Genomic DNA, 25,808 nt, shown 5'->3' with positions numbered 1-25,808 from the left:
GTCTGCACTCGGAAGAAAAACTACAAGTACAACAGAAAATTGATAACACAAAAATTCAGCTGTAAGAGAGCAAAAAGACAATAATAGATTAAATGAGATGCATTGCAGGTTGCCTATAGCTTTTAATCCAAGTATTTGAATTAGATTTCTATCAATTCCCAACTAATTCCAGACACTTGGAATTAAAAGGCAGTGACAGGAACAATTGAAAAGTCAGGAAATAACTCCTCCAGAATTTCTTTTCAAGGGATTTGTTGTTGTTGTTAGCTGCGGTCATGTCCAACCCATTGTGACCCCATGGACAATGTTCTTCCAGGCCTTCCTGTCTTCTACCATCTTCTGGAGTCCATTTAAGCTCACGCCTACTGCTTCAGTGACTCCATCCAGCCACCTCATTCTCTGTCATCCCCTTTTTCTATTGCCCTCAATCTTTCCCAGCATTAGACTCCAGTGAGTCCTTCCTTCTCATTAGGTGGCCAAAGTATTTGAGTTTCAACTTCAGGATCTGGCCTTCTAAAGAGCAGTCAGGGTTGATCTCCTCTAGGACTGACCGGTTTGATTGCCTTGCAGTCCTAGGGACTCGCAGGAGTCTTCTCCAGCACCATGGTTCAAAGGCTTCAATTCTTTGGTGCTCAGCCTTTCTTATGGTCCAACTTTCACAGCCATACATTGCAACTGGGAAAACCATGGCCTTGACTATATGCACTTTTGTTGACAGGATGATGTCTCTGCTTTTTAGTGTACTGTCTACATTTGCCATTGCTTTCCTCCCCAGGAGCAAGCCTCTTTTAATTTCTTGGCTACAGTCCCCATCTGCAGTGATCTTGTAGCCCAGGAAAATAAAATCTGTCACTACCTCCATTTCTTCCCCATCTATTTGCCAAGAATTGCGAGGGCCAGATGCCATGATCTTGGTTTTCTTAATGTTAAGTTTCAACCCAAGTTTTGCACTCTCCTTCTTCACCCGCAACAAGAGGCTCTTTAGTTCTTCTTCACTTTCTGCCATTAGAGTGGTATGATCTGCATATCTTAGGTTGTTGATATTTGCAATCTTAATTCCAACTTTTGATTCATCTAGCCCTGCCTTTCTCACAATGTGTTCTGCATATAAGTTAAATAGGCAGGGCAACAGCATACAGCATTGCTGGACTCCTTTCCCAATTTTGAACCAATCAGTGGTTCCGTGTCCAGTTCTCACTGTTGCTTCTTGACCCGCATATAGGTTTCTCAAGAGACAAATAAGATGGTCTGGTACTCCCATCTCTTTAAGAACTTGCCACAGTTTGTTGTGATCCACACAATCAAAGGCTTTAGCATAGTCAATGAAGCAGAAGTAGATGTTTTTCTGGAATTCCCTAGCTTTCTCCATGATCCAGTGTATGTTGGCAATTTGATCTCTAGTTCCTCTGCCTCTTCGAAATCCTGCCTGTACTTCTGGTAGTTCTCGATCCACATACTCCTGGAGTCTAGCTTGTAGAATTTTAAGCATAACTTTACTAGCATGTGAAATGAGTGCAATGGTGCGATAGTTTGAACATTCTTTGGCACTGCCTTTCTTTGGAATTGGAATATAAACCGATCTTTTCCAATTCTGTGGCCACTGTTGAGTTTTCCAAATTTGCTGGCAAATTGAGTGTAGCACTTTTACTGCCTCGTCTTTTAAGATCTTGAATAGCTCAGCTGGAATACTGTCACCTCTACTAGCTTTGTTGTTCTTCAGCTTTCCTAAAGCCCACTTCACATCACATTCTAGGATGTCTGGCTTGAGGTCAGTGACCACCTTATCATGGTTATCAGGGATGTTAAGCTCATTCTTGTATAGTTCTTCTGTGTAATTTTGCCACCTCTTCTTAATCTCTTCTGCCTCTGTTAGGTCCGTGCCATTTTGGTTCTTTATGATGCCCATATTTGCATGAAACATTCCCTTCATCTCTCCAATTTTCTTGAAGAGATCTCTGGTCCTCCTTATTCTATTGTTTTCTTCTATTTCTTTGCACTGTTCATTTAAGAAGGCATTCTTATCTCTTCTAGCTATTCTCTGGAATTCTGCATTCAATTGGGCGTATCTTTCTTTTTCTCCCTTGCCTTTTGCTTCCCTCCTTTCCTCAGCTATTTGCAAAGCTTCCTCAGACAGCCATTTTGCTTTCTTGCATTTCTTTTTCTTTGGGATGGTTTTAGTTGCTACCTCTTGTACAATGTTGCAAACCTCTGTCCATAGTTGTTCAGGCACTCTTGTCTATCAGATCTAATTCCTTAAATCTATTTGTCACCTCTACTGTATATTCAACAGGGATATGATTTAATTCATACCTGAGTGGCCTAGTGCTTTTCCCTACTTTCTTCAGTTTAAGCCTAAACTTTGCAACGAGAAGCTCATGGTCTGAGCCACAGTCAGATCCTGGTCTTGTTTTTACTGACTGTATAGAGCTTCTCCATCTTTGGTTGCAGAGCACATAGTCAATCTGATTTCTGTGTTGACTGTCTGGTGATGTCCATATGTAGAGCCGTCTCTTGGGTTGTTGGAAAAGAGTGTTTGCTATAACCATCGTATTCTCTTGACAAAATTCTATCAATCTGTGCCCTGCTTCATTTTGTACTCCAAGGCCAAACTTGCCTGTTATTCCTGTTATCTTTTGGCTTCCTACTTTAGCATTCCAATCCCCCATGATGATAAGGACATCATTTTTTGGTGTTAGTTCTATAAGGTGATATAGGGCTTCATAGAACTGGTCAATTTCCTCCTATTCAGCACCGGTGGTTGGGGCATAGACTTGGACTACTGTGATATTGAATGGTTTGCCTTGGATTGAAACTGAGATCATTCTGTCATTTTGGGGATTGTATCCCAGTATTGCCTTTCCTATTCTTTTATTGACTATGAAGGCTACTACATTTCTTCTGAAGGATTCTTGCCCGCAGCAGTATACCTGATGGTCATCTGAATTAAATTCACACATTCCTGTCCATTTTAGTTTGCTGATTCCTGTCGATGTTCAGTCTTGTCATCTCTTGTTTGACCACGTCCAGCTTTCCTTGATTCTTGGATCTTACATTCCAGGTTCCTATGGAGAAAAAATCTTTACAGCATCGGACTTTCCTTTCACCACCAGACACATCTACAGCTGAGCGTCCTTTCGGCTTTGGCCCAGTTGCTTCATTCTTTCTGGCACTATTAGTACTAGCCCTCTGCTCTTCCCCAGTAGCATATTGGACGCCTTCCAACCTGAGGGGCTCATCTTCCAGCATCATATCGTTTTGCCTTTTGGTACTGTCCCTAAGGTTTTCAAGGCAAAGATATTGGAGTGGGTTGCCATTTCCTTCTCCAGTGGATCACGTTTTGTCAGAACTGTCTGCTATGACCTGTCCGTCTTGGGTGGCCCTGCATGGTATAGCTCGTAGCTTCATTGAATTACGCAAGCCCCTTCGCCACGACAAGGCAGTAATCCATGTAGGGGTCAAGGGATTTAGTGAGTTCTTATCAAATATGACCAGGTTGTTTTATCATCTTGTCTGAAATTTTCCTCTGGGGAGTGTTCACTTTCTTTCTCCCATTTCCACAAATGCACATAGATACAGCCAACTTTTTTCCCCTCACTGTACTACAGAGAAATCTGGACAGAAGGAATATTTGTGAAGCATAACCATAGTCAATTTAATCCACTTCAAATTCAAAATTCTTTAGCCTTTGTAGTCCTCAAAACTTTGCAATTTAGCTCTGGATTTGTGCTCTAATGATGCTCTATGAAGTAACATACATTTTTGCAATACTGTATTTATTTATTAAAATAAGAAAAAAATGAGGCAGCTATGGCAGCACTTCTTTGTTGCTCAAATGTTTAGTTAATTGTTTCTTCTACTTTTACTGACATAATTAAAAACTATGTCTAAATTGTAAGATGGTCACCCTAACAATCTAGCATTACAAAATTGGTAGTATTCTTTAAAAGAAAAAACACCCTTTAAAACTCACTTAAAAATGAGCCAGCAGTGTGTGGCAGCTGCCAAAAAAGCTAATACAATCCTTGGTTGATTAAACAGAGGCATAGAATCAAAATCATGTGAAGTACTAGTACTGCTTTATAATGGCTTAGTAAGGCCACATCTGGAATACTGCATCCAGTTTTGGTCATCACATTATAAAAAAGATGTTGAGACTTTGGGAAAAGTGCAAAGAAGAGCAACTAAAATGATCAAAGGCCTGGAGACTAAAACATATGAAGAACGGTTGGAGGATTTGGAAATGGCCAGTCTATAGAAAAGGGGGGACATGATAGTAGTATTCCACTATTTAAGGGGCTGCCACAAGGAGGAGGGAGTCAATTTATTTTATTTATTTATTAATTTAATTTCTATACCGCCCTTCTCCCGAAGGACTCAGGGCGGTGTACAAGGCAATAAAATGCAATAAAAAATACAATATACAAAAGTTAAGATAAGAATTAAATAGAGTAGCCCAATTGCAGTGAAAATTAATTAAAATTACAATTAAAATACCCCAAACCCATCAGACCAGGCCGGATTGTTCAAATAGGTGAGTTTTCAGGTCACGGCGGAAGGAGTGAAGGTCAGGAGCCATCCGGAGCTCAACCGGTAAATGATTCCAAAGGTCTGGCGCGCCCACAGAGAACGCCCTCCCCCTGGGGGCCGCCAGCCGACACTCTCTGACCAATGGCACCCTGAGGAGGCCCTCTCTGTGGGAGCGCACTGGACGAAGGGAAGTTGATGCCGGCAGCAGGTGTTCCCCTAAGTAATCCGGACCCATGCCATTTAGGGCTTTATAGGTCATCACCAGCACCTTGAATCTCACCCGGAGGGCAACTGGAAGCCAATGGAGCTCACGGAGTAGAGGTGTAACATGGGAGTATCGGGAGACCCCCAACACAACTTGCGCGGCCGCATTCTACACCAGTTGAATCCTCCAAATGGTCCTCAAGGGCAGCCCCATGTACAGAGCATTGCAGTAGTCTAAACGAGAGGTCACGAGCACATGAGTGACTGTACGCAAGGCATCCCGGTCCAGATAGGGTCACAACTGGCACACCAGGCAAACCTGGGCAAAGGCCACCCTAGTCACCGCTCCTATATGATCTTCCAGGGAGAGCTGTGAATCCAGGAGGACACCCAAGTTGCGAGCCCTATCTACGGGGGGTAATACCTCATCCCCCATGGTTAAAGATGGAATAACCTGAATTTCCCGAGATGCCGACACGTACAACCACTCAATCTTGTCGGGATTGAGCCGAAGCCTGTTCCTCCCCATCCAGACCCGAACCGCCTCCAGGTAATGGGACATCACATTGAGGGCATCACTGGGGTGGTTTGGGGTGGAGATGAAAATCTGGGTATCATCAGCATACTGATGATACCCGACCCCAAAACCATGAATGATCTCAGTGGCTTCATATAGATGTTGAACAGGAGAGGCGAGAGGACCGACCCCTGAGGAACTCCACAAGCGAGAGGCCTCGAAGCCGACCTCTGCCCTCCTGCCAGCACCGACTGCGAACGTCCCAGGAGGTAGGAGGAGAACCACTGCAAAACAGTGCCTCCCACTCCCAACCCCCTGAGACGCCGCAGTAAGATACCATGGTCGATGGTATCGAAAGCCGCTGAGAGGTCTAATAGGATTAGGACAGAGGAGCAACCCCTGTCCCGAGCCCGCCAGAGATCATTCAACAGCGTGACCAATGCCGTCTCCGTGCTGTACCCGGGCCTGAGGCCCGATTGGTACGGGTCCAGATAATCAGCTTCCTCCAGGAAGCTGATTTCCCAAAGCACCAGAAAGCAAGACAAGATACAACAGATGGAAACTTATCAAGGAGAGAAGCAACCTGGAATTAAGGAAAAACTTCCTAACAGTGAGGACAATTAACCAGTGGAACAGTTTGCCTTCAGACATTGTGGGTGTTTCATCACTCAAAGTTTTTAAGAAGAGACTAGACAGCCACTTGTCTGAAAATGATATAGGGACTCCTGCTTGAGCAGGGGGCTGGACTAGAAGACCTCCAAGGTCCCTTCCAGGTCTATTCTGATTCTGACTCTTTTTTTTTTTGTAGAAATAAGTGAAAGAATAAGATCCAAACAAAAACAAACAACCTATTTGCCTTAAAAATGGATGCTCTTTAAAATTCACTGAGACATTTGTATGACAGGTGTTCATTCCACTTTGCTATTGTTGTATTTTGAAGAAAAAGACTTTATTTTTATATTAAGGAAAAGTAATTTATTTTTTCTCTAGTTATAACTAAAACAAAAAGAGTGTCAGTATTTTGCTTTTCTTTCTTAAGAAGTTTGCCCTCTAAGGGCAGAAGGGAATTACCAACACATAAACTTGAAATGTGAGATTGCAAAATAAATTCTACAAAGTGATCTTGACATTCTGACAGCTGCAATTTATCATCACAAATTGCTTTGCTTTGCTTTGCTGAAAACTTTCTGCCATATGAAGACAGTGATCTTTTTAAATTGCCTACTGTCCTCTTTCATAACGAACTTAGTTTTTTAAGAACTTAGTATCTACAGATAACAAATACCTCACTGCAGAAACTCAATGATACTGGGATCTCATGGTACACCTGGAAAAATAGTATATTGATCACCAGATGAAGATAATGTTTCTATCTAGATATTGCAATATATTGTTTGGGGAGAGATTAGAGAACATAAAGCAAAGGATGACAGTAGTAAACACATTTGTCTAAATATTCCTTCTTCATTTTAAACAATAAATATTTTATACAAAACTGCTTCTTTTGTGTATTCTATAGCCATTGCCTAGAAAACCTGGTGCAGTGCATGAGATAAAATTATTGTGAGCCAAATATAGTTAAGGGTTTCATTCATAGTATTGGACATGACAGAGGAAAACCCAAATCCAATACTTGATTTACTGTGAATTTCCCTATTAACTCTATTAGATCTGAAATATATGTTCAAAGATATATTTCTGAGGGAGATAGGTGGCTTAGAAATAAGAAATATAAATAAATAATAAAATAAATATAAACATAGGGATAAATACCTTACTTGTTATAGCAACGTGACAATGGAATCAGTTACCAGGTTATAATACAAAATTTATAGGATGTAGTCAAAAAGAAACTGAATATTTAATGGAATTAGAATTTAAGCAATGATCATTTGGGAGGTAGAAAAAGATTTTATACAAAACATTTATCACTGTATGATTGCAGACAGTTCTTGAATTATGACTGTAATTTACCCTGGCATTACAGTTGTAAGTTATGCCATAAGAGGGTCATCATGTGAACAACTCAATTTTATGACCTTTTTTGCAGGTAATTGTTAAATAAATGCAACTACAACTGTTGCAACTACAACTGTGAGCACCACAGTTATTAAGTGAGCACTTGTTAAATGAACCCATTGCTTGCAACCAATATTTTTTGCCAAAAAATTGAAAGTAAAAGCTGGTTTTTCTCATGACACATTGTAAATTGCACTCATGAGACTGCAGGATACTGCAAACAGCCATAAGCATGGGATGGTTGCTGAGCATCCAAAATGCAATTACGGGGTCATATGTATAGGAGGGTGTCATTGGAACTTCGAATCCATTATCTTTTTTTGGGGGGGGGATTCTGTCATAACTGAACAGTTTTATTTATTCAACTTATATGTTGACCAACTTACCTGGCAACAATAATTAAGGTTGCTAAAAGGCTGGACATTAACTATGGACCAACTGAATATTATGTTATCTGACTTGACAAGTCCAATTTGTGCTAATTATTCAATGGATTAACATATTTCACAGAGTTATGAGGATAACATGATAAGAGAAATATATACAATATAAACTGTTATAAGGATTTTGAAATTCATTAGCATTTCTTAAGACTACACTCGGATATGATATTTAATGTTGCCTCATTCCTGGAAGGAGAAATAGCAAAAATCATTACTTTTCATGTCAGCAGAACAGTTCTGTTGGATTCATGCTATTAGGATAAAGTGGAAGTAATCAAGCAGTATACCTCTGAAAGATTTCTTTCACATGATTTTGGAGAAAATTCTTTTCCTTGTGTATTTGATCAATACAGGAAAAATATCCAATTTATTTTTTCTTTTAATAGACTATTGATTAATAAATTACAACAGGATACACTGGAAGGAGAATCAAAGAAAATGTAAAAATCATATTTGTTAAATATACTGTTGGTATCATATGCCATAAAACAAGGACACAGAAAGTGGATTTTCTGAAGTCCAGTGAATACCAGCAGGAACTACTTATTTTACATAATAGCTGTTTAAAAGTTAACTTCAGTTATCAGCAAATCAAGTTTAAATATAATACTAAATTAATCATGGATAGAAGCGCTCCATCTCAACAAACAGCAGCATGTGAAGGAATTCAACTAATAATCTTAAGTTTGATTAATACTTCAATCACAGACTACCAGGAAATAATACCAGGGCTGGATGTCAAGCATAAGTAAATTAATGTCCATTACATACAGCAATGTTCCTCCTTTAAACATTTAGACACTTTTTTCACCAGTCTTTTGAATGGAAAGTGAACATACTGCCTCAGCAACGTTCCTCCATATTCACCTTTTCTAACATTACTGATTTTCATTTAAAAAAAAACCTGTAATATTGTTACAATCTAGGTCACAATAATAAATTGAATGATTGATTAGCTGGAGTCTAACTTACAATATCAAAAACATTCTGGACTAAAGTAATAGGAAACTACTTCCATATTATTGAAAGAGGACTGCATCAAAATGTTTATAAAGTTTTGAGGCATTACCCTCATTTTACCTTTTATTGAGACTTTCCAATTAGTTTAGTAAATCCTGCCAGTAGGTGGAGCTCCTACTTCATGTGCATATCTAATGTACTGTGTGCATTATGAATATATGATTGAATGAACTGTGCAAGGCCAAGTGTACATGCTGTTGATTTTAATATGGAATATCATATAGCAAAGCTCCTACTAAGCTAACTCCATTAGCTGTTCCCTCTCGTTGCCTAAGAACATGTTGTGCAGAAATGTTATTAATAGTATGTCATTGTTACTAGAAATGTAACCCATTACTATTAAAGGATATGACTAGCATTTATGAAACTGAATATTTTGTAAAGAAAGACAAAAATGTAAATACTTCACATTTAATTATTGTCAGGACCCACCTCAATCCACATCTTAGGAAATAAGAACTCTTGGATGCAAGTTTAGTCCAAAAGGAAAATGTTTACTAGGAAGGAATCGATTGTGGGAATACAAGACGGAATCTGAGAAAAGTTACATTTCAATCCTATATAAACCATTCCCATTCCAGTCCCTCCCCTCATCCATTTGGTCAGGCTGTCGTCAGTTGCTAGGTGTCAGGTCCTTCCATGGGAAAGGGAACTCTCCTTGGTTTTATGGTTATTGCTTCCCTTTTCAGTTGTAAATGAAGACACAAACCAGATCTGTCTGTCCCCCTCCCTTCCCCCGTTAAAACATCCCCTGTTGTTTGAAAATCGCTTTAGTAACCATCCTCTCCCCCCCCTCGGAGAGATGGCAGAATCCCCAGTAATAGCACATTGTTCTACCTATACAATTATGAAATGTGATATAAATGGATTCTGACATTTCTCAGGTCTAGTTTGGTTAAAAATCTTTCCTTTCGATAGGTGGGATAACATATCCTTCATTAGGGGAAGGGGGTACAGATTACATTCACTAATTGTGTTCAAATTTCTATAGTCCACAACCAAACGAAAGGACCCATCCTTCTTCTCCCTGAACAGAACCGGGGCGGCCACTTTGGGTTTGGCAGGCTCAATAAATCCTCTTTCTAAGTTTTTCTTTATGAATCTTTCCATTTCTGCCATTTCCCTTGGGCTCATGGCATACATCCTGGGTTTTGGGAGTTTTGCCCCAGGTTTGAATTCTATGGTGCAGTCTGGGGCGGTGGGGGGGAAGCTCATCTGCTCTTTCCTCACTGAAAACCTCAGCCAGGTCCCTGTATTCCTCCGGTATCTCTGGTAATCCCTTCTTTTTCCCCACTGCTGCTGTCTCCTCCCTCTGGGTTGGGGGGGTGCTTTTGGAGTCTACGTTCTTCTGCCCCCCCTTTGGGAAGTTGAGTTCTGCTGTCCTCCAGTTTATCCCGGGGTTCCATTTCTTCAGCCATTCCAGTCCTAGGATCATTGGGCATTCCATGCCTGGGGCCACTATAAACGTTATGTCCTCCTCATGGGGCCCCAGTGATAGGTGGATTGGTAAAGTGGCTAGGGTGGCTGGTCCTCCCCCTGCTATTGTCCCATCTAATTGACTAAAAGAGATTGGATGTTTTAGCCTCCTCACTGGGATGCTCAATCTCTCCACCAGCGTTGGGCTGATAAGGCAGCGGATGCACCCAGAGTCTATCAGAGCTTTTATTTTGGCTGCTTCAGGCATAGGGGAAGCTAATATAGTCACTGTCTTAAGTATGGGTGGAAGGGGCCCACTTACCAATGGTTCTCCCTCTGAGCTGTCTTCCGAGTTGTCCACCGTCCCTGCGGTGCAGGCCGGAGTCCAGTCCCAGTTCCTGGCAGGAATTGTGGACTCTACAGCCTCTGTCCCCTTCATGGAAGATTCTTTTGTGTTGCCTTGGGGCTTCCCCGGCTTCTTGGAGGATGATGCCTCTGGTTTTCGTGGGGGGGCTTTTGAACGACATTCTGCAGCACGGTGGCCCTCTCTCCCGCAGTTGAAGCAACTTGTTGATTTTTTGGCTGTGGCTGGTGGTTTTTCCCCCTCGCGTGTTTGCTCGGGTGGCAGGCGTCCCCATGGTTTTCCTCTGCGGTGTCTCTTCAGTAGGTCTATTTCCACTTCCTCCGCCAGGATGTACCAGTCGTCGAGGTGGGGTGGGTCTCCTCGAGGCAGGCAAGCATCATACAGGTCGTAGTTCAGACCGTCTTTGAAGTGGCTAAGGAGGATATCTTCTGGCCAGTTCAGCTTGCTGGCAATGGGTCGGAATTCTTGGGTATAATCAGCCACTGCTCGCCTGCCCTGCCTCACCGTTTTGATTCTCTCCCGGGCCTTACGGTCAGCCAAAGGATCCTCGAACCGTCGCCTCAAAGATGAAATGAATCGGTTGAAGTCGTTGAGTTCTGGGGCGTTGGAGTCATGCAAGTTCACCACCCAGTCTGCAGCCATCCCGTCCAGGGCAGATTGCACAATTCGGATGCATGTTTTGTCACTGGGGATGTCCCGTCCGTACTCTTCCATGTAGCTGAGGACTTGGGTTAGGAAAAATCCCAGTCGTGATGGCTCCCCCTTGAATTTGACTTCCAGGGGCGGGAGTCTTTGGCTGGAGCGTTGTCTGTGCCGTGGCCGGTATCGCTCCTCATCCTGGTCCCCATCTGTGGTTCTGGGGGGGGGGTACTGCTGAGGCAGCAATTCCTGTTCCATTGGATGGCCCCGGGGTTTCAGGTGTTGGTGTTCTGAACCAGCCCTCTTCTCGCACCCCTAATCAAAAGAAGAGTCTGGAAAGCGTCCAAGACCAAAAGGCTTCTGCCAAGTTTTAATTACACTGTTACAAGAATACAAGAGCTTGACTTCTCAAACGGAAAAGTTGCTTTCAGCAACCAGCCCCTCCCCAAACACTTCTTTTATAGAGAGCTCAGGGCGTGGTCTCCCTGTGCCTCCTCCCGAGGAGTCCCATAGCCTTTCTTTGTTTGTCCCTGCTCGTCTGCCTCCTGCGTCGGGCGTCCTTGAACAGGGCCAGCTGTGGGTCATCATCCTCCGCACTCTCGGGCTCACACAGCTGAGAAGAGGTTCCCGGCTGAGGACTCTGCAAAGTCTCCAAATCATCATCAGCCGGTTCGTTTCCCTCCTCCCCCACATCTGAGTCCTCCGATACATCGGACCCGGCTGTCGGACCCACAGGCTGGCCCTGAGTCACAACAGTTGGATCCCCTCTGTTACCTTTCCAGTTGCGTCCCCAGGCGCTGCCTCGGTTGCGATTTTCAGCTCTCTCCTCCCTCAGTGAACTCAGGGTTACTTTCATCAGATCAATGGCCTTTTCCAGGATCCGCTCCTCCTCGCTGCCGTGCAGGGAACTCTCCATCTCTTGCCTCCATTCCGGTTGGTGGTTACTACGCCTCAGGGTCTTTTCTCCCGAAGCCTTTTCCCACTCACTTTTCCTTCCAACGCCCATCGACCACCGGGGTTTTCGGTCGTACTGCTCCACCGCTTCTTCCCCGGGGGAATATGCTGCTTCAGCTTCCCATTGTCTCTGGGATTCCATTTGGGGGGAAGACTCTCCCTCCATGGGGCTTCCCTCCTCTCTTGCTTCGTCGCCAGACATTTGTATTTGTTGCAAAGTCCCCCGGTAAGGTTTTCCCTTCCAGGTTGACTCTTAAAGCAGATTCCGTCTACTGTCAGGACCCACCTCAATCCACATCTTAGGAAATAAGAACTCTTGGATGCAAGTTTAGTCCAAAAGGAAAATGTTTACTAGGAAGGAATCGATTGTGGGAATACAAGACGGAATCTGAGAAAAGTTACATTTCAATCCTATATAAACCATTCCCATTCCAGTCCCTCCCCTCATCCATTTGGTCAGGCTGTCGTCAGTTGCTAGGTGTCAGGTCCTTCCATGGGAAAGGGAACTCTCCTTGGTTTTATGGTTATTGCTTCCCTTTTCAGTTGTAAATGAAGACACAAACCAGATCTGTCTGTCCCCCTCCCTTCCCCCGTTAAAACATCCCCTGTTGTTTGAAAATCGCTTTAGTAACCATCCTCTCCCCCCCCCTCAGAGAGATGGCAGAATCCCCAGTAATAGCACGTTGTTCTACCTATACAATTATGAAATGTGATATAAATGGATTCTGACAATTATATTTTAATGTGCTCAAGAAGAGAAGTTAGGGGTAATTCAACTACAAGGTAATTCAAAACAGAAAAAAAACACACCTTGCCTGGTCTCCTTGGAAGGTCTGTGTGTCAGCTATCCAGTTGATGAATCCAGAAAAAGAAACTCCTGGGACATTATTTTTCCAAGAGTATAAAACTTTACTGAATAAAATACATTGGTACAAAATAAGCAAAACTAGCTCTGGATTTCCGCATAAAAGCAAGCATAATTAATTCCCCCTTTCCCTATGGGCCACCCACAGTTGATTATGTCCATCAATCAATTCTGTTCATTTTGTTATGAGAACTGGCCAGCCTCGCTGGGACATCTGCTCAGTTTGTCCTTGAGATAGAAACCCCATCATTCTTGGTGATCTTTACATTATTTGCAAGTAAAAATCACCATCATCTTTAGAATTTTCTAATATTTAGATGAAAAATACATGAGATACGTACTTTGCTATTCTCATACTTTCTTATACTCCCACAGTAATCATTAAACTATTGATTAAAGACACTTTGTATTGGTTGGAACTTGCCAGGGTTGACCTCAATCCTCTTTGGAACTAGCTGTTCCTCACTCTTAGTATCTCTTCTAGAGAATCTTCTGATTTTTCCAAAAGGAAAATGGAACATAAACAGAAAGACAATCCAAAGATTTACCTCATCAAGTTGAGTCACCGAATAATTTCTAGCATCCATGTATTTTCAAATCGCTTTCCATGAAACTAAAAGCTGTATAGCTGCTTATCAGAACATATAATCTTTTCCAATTTTGTTTGTTCTGCAGAATGAGGAGTGCACTTGAGGCTGACAAAATAAGGGAAAAGGAAGCCTGACCCACATTATATTCAGAAGCACAATGATTGGTGGAAAATTGTAATGAACTTTCCACATTATCGGTTACTGCCAGTGCTGAGAAACAAGGGCGCTGGGTATTTCTTTGTACATTTTAAACTGCAATCTCAATTATCTAACAAAAAGATCTCCACAAAATGTAGAGGGATTTACTCCTAAGTAAACATATACAGAAAACGATGAACAAATGAATGAAATCTTAAAAAGAAACATCCAAAGTTCGCTTTTTACTGGTTTTTAAATTGTCATATAATTATTGTATTTATTGTTTAATCCTTTTTTAAATTTTCTATTTTATGTTTTTAATTTTTATTGTTGTGCGCCGCCCTGAGTCCTTAGGGAAAAGGGCGGCATATAAATTTAATAAAATAAATAAATTTAATAAAATAAATAAAGTAATACAATGTCAGCTGCCTTGGAAAAAACAAATTGGAGGAGGCAAAGTTTTTGAAATCTATTATACTTCTCTGCCTGTAAGCAGAGAAGCACTCTTAACAAGCTGTTTTCAAAAGTAAATATATTACAAATGCTGTTTTAAATGTTTTTAAAACCCATTTGACTAAAGTGAAGCTTCATTTATGTACATCTGCCTCAATGCATGCATAAATATAAGAAATATTCATTCATCATCTGTTGACATGAGCATCACGTACAGCTAAATAGTATAAATAGTATAAATAATCATTATAGCTCAATCATTGGGCACAGAATTTAGCTATCGCCTAATATCAGTTCAAATACCCTTTTCTCTTTAAATAAAATGATGAGTACATTCAATTGACAGGTAAATAATTATCAATAATCAAGCAACATTGGTATATGAGCATATGTAAATTGCCCTTCTAGGATCAAATTTTCATCCTTACAAAATACCTTTTGACTTTTAAGACATGCTATAGACCCAAATCTGATGTGACCTTGGAGGATATAAACCGGTAAATGTATATCACCAGTGAAATTTGTTGACATTCTGATCTTTTCAAAACGTGGAGACTGCTTAAAGATAAGTTTGCTTATGGCACATTTAGAATGCTAGAAATCGAAATGCTGAAAAATTTTACCCTGACATCTACCTTAACAGGCCAGAATAGTTTAGTTTTACCTTACCCTAATATAACTGGTATGTCTTCAGAATGTATGTCCATGTCTTTAAGTGTACAGGTAGACTTCAACTTATGTGCATTCGTTCAGTGACCATTCAAAGTGTGATGGCTCTGAACAAAGGGACCTGTGACTTGTGCCCAAAGTTATGGCTATTGCGTTATCACCATGAACATGTGTTCAAAAGTCAGGTGCTTCGTGGCATGCTTGCACTTGGAACTACAAGGGTGCTTTAACTGCTCCACTCATGTATTCTCTCCCCATCTATGCCCTTGGGGCCCCTTGATGCCCTGTGCTTCACCACCAGCTAATTTTTGCCATCTTTTTGGTCAAGTTGCTTACAAGATATGCCTGGTCTGGCTGCTGGGCTTGGCTGGGATTCAGTTGTAGAAAAAGAAAAAGAAAAAAGAAAAGACCTAGGTAGTCCCTTTGCAAAGAGCTTTTGGGAAGAGTCTGCTTTGTGTACCAAAAAGGAAAAAAAAACTTAGAGCAGCTTCATTTGCAAAGAACTTATGAATGGGGCTAAACTTGAACTTCCAAAAATAAAGTAACTCTGGGAAGAGTTGATCTTTGCATTTAAAAAAGAAAAAAAATGCAAAACATCCTCTTTGTAAAGAGCTTGCTCAAAGGGATTGCTTTGAAATGTTTTTTCCCCCTTTTGGAATGTGAAGCTGCCAAAGTCTTTGCAAAGGGAATGCTTTGGACTTTTTTCTTTTCTTTTCGATAGCAAAAGCTCATCCCATCCCATTCCGGTAGCCAAGCCAGCCATGCCTTCTCAGCAGCCAGAGTTAGTTACAAGGTAGAGAATGTCAGCTGGAATGGCAGCACAAAGGGCAACAAGTGCCAGGAATGTTTGGATTGGGCTAAAGTGGCTGGAAGTGGATGGGGTGGTTTCAGTTTCCTACTGTGGGAAGTCAGGCCCCCAGAGAAGGAAATATTAAAAGGGCAAAATATATTTCCCTAAAGGATTTTAAAAGCAGAAACAAACCCTGCCCCCAAATCTCTTTTTCCCAAGCAGAAACCAAGTCTGCAGGAATGCTGATGTGATAATTTTGTCAGGAAACTGCGATTAGGAAGAAAGATCTCTAGAGTCAACATCAGCCACAGCCCCAGGGAAGCAGGGGACATAATAGGATTAACCCACCACCATCAAGAATACCAGGTTAGAATACGTGACATAGGAAATAACCTCAAACAGGAACAGGAAGCAACTCCAAACAAAAGGATCCAGAGGGAATAAAAACCTATTCCCTACATGTGGTCAGTCCTTCTTTTCTGCAGCCATCTTCCTGTCTGGTTCTCTTCAATAAACTACAACTTTCTTCCCAAAGCAGTTGCCATGTTTATTCCCAGCTTGGATGAACCATAATGAAGACTTTTCTTCCTACACTAGGACATGGCAAGCAGCTCCAGATATGCAAATTTCTAGGACTGCTTGCTCCCCTGAAAGAGTGCTGGAAGGCCAAAGTGGGGAGATGGAGAAATAGATGAACTAGGCGGGGGATTGAATCTTAGTGAGATTCGAGACTGGGAGGGATTAAGCCTGGAATGGTTTGCATTGACATGGATAGTCACTTAGCAACCTGCAACTGTTAGTTAACGATGGCAACCAGAACTGCTGGGATTGCAGTTGCTAAGTGATGTCATGTGACCTCTTTCTTTACAATTACATTGCTTAGTAATGGAAATGCCAGTCCCAACTCTGGTTGTAAGTCTATCTGTTCACCATACTTCTGTTTCTTTCTCTAGTCAGTTGCAATATGGAAAGTTGTATGGAATGGTACATACTTATAAAATGATTTGCATGTGTAAATTAGTTAAAACAGATCAACTACTACCATTTAAACTGATCCAATTATGTTACTGTGCAATAAAGAAAACAAAGGGTGCTATTGGAAGTGGAAATTAACATAACATGAATGTACTTTTATTCTGAGATCCAATGCTTTTGTTCACATAAAATGACTGACCCTGTCAGTTTCTCTATCAGAGTAAAAATTGGCAGGAATTGATTTGCATTTACAATATTGGTATTTACTTAACAATAGCATATTTGATTATCAGCCATGTGTGTACCCCTTAATAATTGCCACAAAAAAGTTGTAAAATCAGATCTGGCAAAGTAAGAGCCTTCACTTACAACCATAACAACTTATGACCAGAAATCCAGTCCCAATCCTTATTGTAAATTGAGAACTATCTGTAAATATGGATATTGGCTACAATGTTGCTTTTTCATAACCACTGTAATTTTGAATGGTTGTTGGTTGAAGCAGTCACTAAGCGAGCACTACCTATATTATGCAAATAAGGCATCAGTTGAGAGATAACTGCAATTTAAATTATAAATACTAAACAGCATTGAGAATTTTGCAAAGAGACTTCAAGAGAGAGTCTAAAAAAAAAACTGGAAGAGCAATGGCAATTCAGAAATACAATTTCTATCTGTAGTTAGATAAGTTTGTTTCCAACAGAAAATCTTAGCTGGTGATTGATGTGAAATGTAGGATTTGGTTGCTGTCCAGTTCTTGGCATCAGATATTTTAATTAACTGTCAGCTGGTAAATGGGCTAAAGGAGCTAAGAGCTAAAAACACTATTAGTCCTTCTTGCAAAATAGTGATGCTCTAGAACAGGGGTCGGCAACCTGAAAAAGGAAAAGAGGCACTGGGAACCGGTTCCATCACACATTAAAAAAAGTGGGAGCCGCGTGCGTGCATCCATGCACGTGCATGCGCAAAAAACGTTTTGCGCATGCGCAAAACAGTTTTTTCTTGCGGGCGCGTGCGGTTGCCATTTTTTTAATGAGTGATGGAACCAGTTCCCGGTTGCGCGACCGCCTGTCTGCAAAGCTGCCGCCTCTGCTCCCTTCCTTCGTCCGGCCTGCTTTTCCAACCTCACTTCCCTCCCTGCCAAAGCTCCTCCTTTTCTACTCAAAGATTTTCGGGGTTCCTCGGTTTACACCCCTTGGCGAGAGACCCCAAACATCCCTTTCTCACCGCTCCTCCCTCCCTGCCCGCAGAGGCTCTTGCCCTCTTGCCGTCTCCGCTGAGCAGCGCCGCTTGGAAGAGAAAGGGAGCAGAACAGGCATGCTCGCCCCAGCGGAGTGGCCGGCCCTTGTTTTAGTAGCGAGACAGTAATCACTCCCCTCCACCCCCCCAATGCTCCCGGTTCTCCTGTTCGCCTGCCGCCCCGCTTTCCTTCCTGAATTTTGCGCTTCCTTACCCAACTCCAAACTTTCTCTAGCGCCCCTGTGCTTTAGGACAGGGAACCAAAGGCGGAGCCATTTCTCTCTCTCTCCCCCCCGCTTTTGCTGCTCCCCCACCCAACCAGTATCCCGCTTCTCCCTCTTCGAAAGGGCAGTGGTGCGTGCGCACCTCTCCAAATGGAGAGTGGCACCGCCACAGTTTGCTGTTGAGCGTCTAGGCACCGCTGAGCTCCCCGACTCTGCTGGCGCTTGAGCGAAGGAACGAGCCTGCCGGCGCTAAAAGGCAGCCGCCGCCACTGCTCTCGGGCTTGAAAGTCCGCAGCCGGCAAAGGCGCGATTCGCTTTCCCTTCGAGAAATGTGCCCTCCGAAGTCCTCATGAGGTCCCAGTGAGCACGTGCGCGAGAGCTCTGCACATGCCCATTTAGGACCGAGATGCTGCCGCCCTGCCCTTAGCTTGCCCTTCACCTAAAGATCAGCGGCTTTCGCGCACACCCCGAAGGCGAGAGTCTGCGGCTGCTGGAAGGGAACCGTCGGGGCGGGGGCGGGAGGGTCTAAGGAAGCATAAAAGTGGATAGTAGGTGTACAAGGGAGGAGGAGGCAGAGGAAGGCAGAGGAAAGAAGAGGAGACCTCGGTCAATGGGAAGGCGTCTTGCAATTAAGGGTTTCGGGGTGGAGGGGACAGAAAGCCGGGGGGGGGCAACAAGGGTCACCTGGTGAGTTTGCTCACATGTGGATCATCTCCAGTTACCTTTCGCTGTGTTGTAACCCGAAGCGGCTTCTCTGGGCGATTACCTCGCGCAAGAAACACGAGAGCTTCGGAGGGGTGGACGAACGCTCCGCTGGACTCGCTCCGTGCGCCTCTAACACAGATCCACTCCTTTCTGAATTAACTTGGAGAGCCTCGCATGTAGAGCGGGACCCATCCAAATTTGGCCCAGCTTTGCAGACAGGCCGCGGCAGCTTTCCCAAGAAGCGGAGCCGCTGCCCGTTCGCACACAGGTACGCGCGCACCTCTCCAAAGGTTTGGGGAGGTGCGCGTGCACCTCCGCCCGTTCGGAGAGGTGCGCGCGCACCTCTCCAAACAGGCGGTGCCACTCTCCATTTGGAGAGGTGCGCGCGCACCACTGCCCGTTCGAAGAGGTGCACGCGCACTGGGCGGCTGGGAGCCGCAGGAGACGGCTCAAAGAGCCGCATGCGGCTCCGGAGCCACGGGTTGCCGACCCGTGCTCTATAACAAAACATTATGTATCTTTATTAAAGTAACACTCACTCACACATTAAAAAAAACACTTGCAAATAGTGTGTATTTTAAATGGTGTTTAAAATGCCTAGATTTTTCCTGAAAAGGTTACTGAGAAGGTGGTGGCCTCACACCTCCACTAGATGATCTTGATTGGACTCGTTTCAATTGGGCTTTCAATCAGATCATTTATTGAAAGTGTTTTGGTCACTTTGACAGATGACCCATATCAGAAACTAAATAAAAGAGGATTTTGGGTTTAAATACAAACAATGATTAATTTTTAAAAAAGATTATTTTTCAACTAAACCTACAATTTATTATTGGGACTAATGGATAGACAACTAGAAAAGGCATATGGAATATTGTACAAGATATCTGCAGTGATATCACAAAAATGAAAAGATTCTGAAATACAGTTGCTGGTAAAAAGTATAAAATTTGCAGAGATGGCAAAATTAACTTGCTTGAGTAATAAGGAAAACTACATTTGTCAGTGACTGGAACCCTTTATGGACTTTTTTGCTAAAAACACAAAAATAAATTTGTTATTTATGTATTTAATGATTACAAAGGGTAGAACGGATAGCCACTTTTGTTTAGTGACTAAGATACCAGGCTAGAAACTAGAATATTGTGAGTTCTAGTCCTGTCTTAGGCACAAAAGCCAGCTGGGGAACTTTGAGCCAGTCACTCTCTCACAGCTGAAATCACCTCCCCATAGGGTATTGCTGAAAATATAAGGAAGAAGAAGTATTAGGCATGTTCATTGCCTTGAGTTATTTATAAAAAGAATAAAGCTGAGTTAAAAACTAACAAAAAAGATGGGAATAAGGGAGCCATAACTACAGAGAAACAGAATAAATATAAATGCATTTATAATTGCTGTAAAGAAGCCACTGCTTTTCTTTTCTTTTTTCTTTCTTATTTTCTTATTACTTTTTTACTTTTTTAAAAAATTGTATTGTTTTTATTCTGTAAAAGGTATATTTATAATAAAAATTTCATAAATGATGATAAATAATACTGAGTACTGGAGAAACCAAATTGGCCTGCAAGAAAAACCAAATGAAGAACAGAAAAGACATATGGCAAGATGCATTAAAAAAATAGCCAGCAAAGCAGATAACAAGACCTGGCAATAGCTAAAAGCAGGAAAGCTGAAGAAAGAGAGAGAGGAGCTAATTCTGGCTGCACAAGACCAAGCCTTAAGAACAAATACATACAAAGCAAGAATTGAGAAGACAATTCCTTCTTCCTCTAAAAAGAAGCTGAAGAAACAGCGGATCACTTAAGTTGTTACAAGCAAATCTCACAGACTGACTACAAACATCAGTATGGTAAAATAGCAACAATGATGCACTGGGATCATCATCATCATCATTTTAGCCATTGTCTATCCACTGCAGGATGAAGGCATGTCTTCTGCATAATTCCAACCTATATGGTCCTGAGCTTTCTTTTGCCAATTGGGCCCGCAATACTTGCTGATGTCATCAATCCATCTTGTTTTAGATCTCTTTTGTCAACACTTTTTATCAAATGGGATCCATTCTATGACTGCCTTGGTCCACCAGCCATCAGTTCTTCTTGCTATGTGACCAGCCCATCTCCATTTCAATTCTTTTACTCTCTTGATGATATTGTATATTTTTGTTTCTTCTCTAATCCATGTGCAGGTCTTTCTATCTTCTCTTGTAATTCCGAGCATGTATCTTTCTATGGCTCTTTGCACCACTTTTAGCTTTTGTATCGATTGTGAGGTTAGGTCTATGTTTCACTGGCATATAATAGAGCAGGTAGCATGCAGATCAAAAATTTTTCTCTTCAGGCATTGCGTGAGGTTGTTCTTGAAAATTATGCTTCATTTGCTGAATGACTGCCAATCACATTTAACACGCTATTCAATTTACCTTATTGTATCACCTTCCATTGAGATCCATTGTTCAAGTTATATGTAGTGGTCTACTATGCCTAGTTCATCTCCAGATATAAAAATGTTTCTTTCTTTGGTGAATTTATTAAACATAATCTGACTCTTTTTCAGATTTATTTTTAAGCCAAATGGTTCTCTTGCTTTGTGTAGCTCTTGTATGTTTCTTTGTAGCTCTTCTTGGTCTTGTGAGAAGAGAACAGCATCATCTGCAAATGTTAAGTGATTTAAATAGATGCCATTGATTTTTATTCCATCTTTTGCCCAGTCTAGTTTGCGAAATACTTCTTAAAGGCAGGCTGAGAAAAGGATAGGTGATATTATATTGTATTGTATTGCCTTGTCAAACACCTCGTTCTATGTTGATTTCCACTTTAAGATCATTAAGGCAAATTGTTGCCATTGTTTTTTCATATATTGATTGTAATAAGCAGCATCTGCGCCTTGGTTGAACAATGCCTTAATTATTGCTTGCTGGAATACTAAGTCAAATGCCTTCTTGTAATCAGTGAAAGCCATACACAGAGGTATGGTGTACTTATTCACCTTTCAATGACTTGCTGAACAACCTGCATATCATCCATTGTGCTCTAGCCACTTCTGAACCCTGCCTGCTCCTTTGGCTATGCATCATTTAATGTTCTCAATATTCTTGTGGATGACTGAAAGAAGGCTTATTGGGCAATAGTTCTTTAAATCATCTTGGGCCCCTTTCAACATTTTTCCATGCATCAGGTATTTTTTTCTTCTCTCAGGCATTGTTAGTATAGTTTTGCTAATATCTTGTTTAAACTGTGTCCACCAGCTTTCAGCATTTCAACCATAACAGTCACTTCCTGAAATTTTGCAATTTTTCATTAATTTTATGGCACTTGATACTTCCTCTGCTAGAATATCTGGCATTTTCTGTTTCGTGCATATTGTTACTTTTGATTGATCTTGATTTTTGTATAATGAATAGAATTTTCCGATTATTTCTAACATTTCCTGTCTTGTTCTACACACAGAGCCATCTTCATGTTTTAATACACAAACCTTCTTTTTTGTATTTATAAACTTGTATTTTGCTCTATTAATCCCTTTGTTTTCTTCAAATGCCTTTTTCACAAGCTTCACATTAAACTGAGACAGTATCTGGAAACAGCAGAACAGAAAAGAAAGAAATGGAGAAAAACTCAAAATACTAAAACCTGCAAATAAAAGGACTGTGGCAAAAGAAAGGAAAGATAATACCAATAGTAATAAGCACCTTGGGCACAATCCCAAAACATCTGGAGCACCATTTGAACACCATCAGCATTGACAAAATCATCACCAGTCAATTGCAAAAGACAGCTTTACTTGGAACAGCTTACATCCTTTGACAATACTTTAATACCATCAAACGACAACATCTCCCTATCTCAGTCCTTGGGAAGGACTCAATAGGGTGGATAAAAATGCCAAATCCTGTCTGTCAGAAACCTCTTCAATGATTCTTTTTGGGACTGCCATTCTAGTAGGAGGGGGGAGATTTTTCTCTGCTGGGAGGAGGCTGGGGGCTGTTCTTCCTCAACTTTGATATATGTCTTTGGGTGTGAAAAGGGGAATGGAATGTGCCAGGGGCCATCTGCCTTGTCTCCAGTCCATTGCAAGATCCGATGAAGCACCTGAGAACTGTCCATTATCAGCTCTGGTTCCCATAACACCTGTGGATTGGCTTGGACGTGATCTGGACAGTTGGACTCTGGGGTGGGGTTTTGTGAAATGAATATTTTTATGTAGCAATTCACTTTAGATCTTGCTTAGCTCTCTTGCTATCTTTATCTCTCAATAAAAGTTCCTGTCAGAATCCATTTATATTTCATTTCTAACTCTCTTATCTGTGCAAACCCAAATCTCACCCACACCCCTGGATTCTGCCATTCCCAAGGAAGAAAAGGAATAAACATGGGAGTTTATTGCTTCCACTTCCTTTCCTTAGATTAACTTTTTGTTTATTTAGCCTGCCTGTTACCCATCATAATAAGATCAATGAGAAGAATTTTCCCTCTCATCTTACAGAAGGGGGTGGGGGAAAAGGGGGTGGGGGAATCTAGTTTGTTTCTTCGAATGGAATGTGAAGGGGTGGGATTGATTCTGCTACGAATGGACTGATGTTTCTCCTTTTCCCACGAGGGGCTTGCCAACTGGAACCCGGCTGATCCGGAAGTGACCAAATGAACTGAGGGGTGGAGTTTGCTTGAGGACACTTAAAAAATATCAATATTTCTTCGATTCCGAAGGAAGATCAGGATACCATTCAAGCAAAAAATTACAGGCCAATATCATTTTTGAATACTGATTATAAGATATTTACAAAAATCCTAGCTAATAGATTAATGAGGGTAATACAACAAGTGATTCATGGTGACCAAACTGGATTTATAAGTGGTAGACAAATGAAGAATAATGTGAGACATATTGTAGATTTATTGGAATTTTTGGAAAGAAACAACCAGATCTGCAGCATTGATTTTTTTGGATGCTGAAAAAGCCTTTGATCAATTGGATTGGCAATTTTTGATGAAAGTATTAGAGAAAATGGAATTTGGGGACAAATTTTTACAACCAATCAGGGTGATATATCAAAAGCAAACAGCCCGTATAATAGTTAACAATAGCTTGACTGAACCATGTAATATTGAAAAGGGCACAAGGCAGGGGTGCCCGTTGTCACCTCTATTATTTGTTTTAACATTGGAAATATTACTGATTAAAATACGTGATTCGGAAAAAATTAGGGGAGTTCAAATAAGAGATCAGGACTATAGACTGAGGGCATTTGCAGATGATCTGGTGGTTACAGTAACCCAGCCGGATTATTCGGTTGTAGAATTGATGGAGATAATAATACAATATGGGAAAGTTTCTGGATTTAAGATTAATATACAAAAAACTAAAATATTGTCTAAAAATATGACAGTATCACAAAAGGCTGTTTTAGAAGAATTAACGGGATTTGAAATAGTTAAAAGGATTAAATATTTGGGGATATATTTGTCAGCCTCAAATGTGAAGCTATATAAAAATAATTATGAAATGTCATGGGGAAAAATAGTGGCTGCGGCATTCCCAATTGCTGCAGCCCCCCCAGCTGCTCTGCATTCAGGGGATGCTTCCACCCATATTGCTGCCGCACCCCCAATGGTTGTTGACCTCCCGGTGGTAGCGGCAGCATTCCCAATTGCTGCAGGTCCATTGGCTGCTGTGCGTTCATGGGCTGCTGTGCATTCATGGGCTGCTGCCCCACTCATGGCTTTTGCATTCCTAACAGTTGTTGACATCCCAGCATTGGCTGTGGCATCCCCAATAGCTGTAGGCCCCACAGCTGCTGCAGTGCCCCAACCTGTTGCTGCCTGACCATTAGGGCGCACAGCTGTTGAATCAAATCTTGCTGAATGCTCACATTGGGACCTTCTACCTGTGCAGGCCTCAGGCTCTGGCGGTGATGCTCTGGGCTATGTGACCGATAGTAATGATGGTCAGGGCTCCCACAATACCTGTGACAATCTGGGCTTCAACTGTACTGGTGGTGGCTCGGGCTTCGGTAGCAAGGATGTCTGTCGGGTTTGTCATTCTAGTTCCGCCGTCTGGAGCTATCGCAGTGGTGGTGCCTGTTGGTAGATCATGATGATCTATGCCGACCAGAGGTTCTCTGGTGGCTGGTGCTCTTGTGTCACAAGTGGTGCTCTGGAGTTCTAGAGGAGCAGCGACAACCCAGACTGTGTCCTGAGTGGTGGCAGAGACTCTCTTTCCTTACCAGGTTGGAGGTTAGTGCTGGTGGCTTTGGAGTTGGGGAAGCTGCTCACGTCCTGTCGATGGGGCTGGGGCTTCTCTTAGGCACAGATTGGCATCAGCCCCGATGGTCATCGTGTTCACTTGCAGGTGAGGAATGGGAGAGTTGTTCCCCGCTTCTCACCTCTAGCCCCTCGAAGCTTTCCACTAACTTCTCCATTGATTGGCTGCGGACTGCAGACAGGTACTTCCATTCCTCAGAGTCCTCAATGACTACCAATCTCTTGGCTTCCTGACGGTCCAGGGAGCATGATTCTCAACGTTCCTGCCTGCAGGTCTGCCTCAGTCATTTTTGAAGAGCTTTTCTTTGGCAGGGTTGCCTCAAGATGCTCTTGCATCTTTGGTCTTGCCCCCATCTGCCAGGCATCCAAAACCAGGTAATTGCACAGGTAATGTCGACTCTCACGCTGTTCATGGGGTCTCCTCCCCCAGAGCCCACCAAGCCAGATATGTGAAGTAGGCGAGGGCCATGTACTGGCCACTTCCAGGTGATGGTGCATTTCTTCATTCCTCACAAAGGGTGACACCTCCCCAGCTGTGTTTCTTGCCTGTTTTTCTCCCTCCCTCATCTCAAATGTTTTCCCACTACTCTGTTCAGGAAGGAAGGGAAGGGAAGGGAAGGGAGGGGAAGGGAAGGAAGGAAGGAAGGAAGGAAGGAAGGAAGGAAGGAAGGAAGGAAGGAAGGAGTCTGAGGGAAGTCCTGCCTTAAATCCTACCATGCTACCCTTTCACCATCCCCTTGCCCCCTCCTCCTGGCCTATGCTGTGGGTCTCCCATCCTGTTCCTAAGGAAGTTTTGG

At 42.2% G+C, this 25,808-nt stretch overlaps 1 protein-coding gene across 10 annotated transcripts in view; it reads right to left on the bottom strand.

Annotated features, from left to right (window-relative positions):
• TPK1 (thiamin pyrophosphokinase 1) overlaps positions 1 to 25,808 on the bottom strand; it is a 474,010-nt gene that overhangs the window by 24,230 nt on the left and 423,972 nt on the right. Inside the window, exon 9 of one of the 10 annotated variants that reach the window (XM_083378312.1) lies at positions 13,517 to 13,663. The exons of the other annotated variants lie outside the window; for them this stretch is intronic. Coding sequence (XP_083234438.1) covers positions 13,545 to 13,663 — 119 coding nt within the window. The 3' untranslated portion in view covers positions 13,517 to 13,544. The remainder of the gene's footprint in view (positions 1 to 13,516; positions 13,664 to 25,808) is intronic. 10 annotated transcript variants of the gene reach the window in all.

The sequence above is a fragment of the Vipera ursinii genome (assembly GCF_947247035.1).
Source record: "Vipera ursinii genome assembly, chromosome: Z".
Taxonomy (NCBI): Eukaryota; Metazoa; Chordata; class Lepidosauria; order Squamata; family Viperidae; genus Vipera; species Vipera ursinii.
Note: the sequence above shows the minus strand (reverse complement) of the source record. Positions and strands in the feature narration are given on the sequence as shown.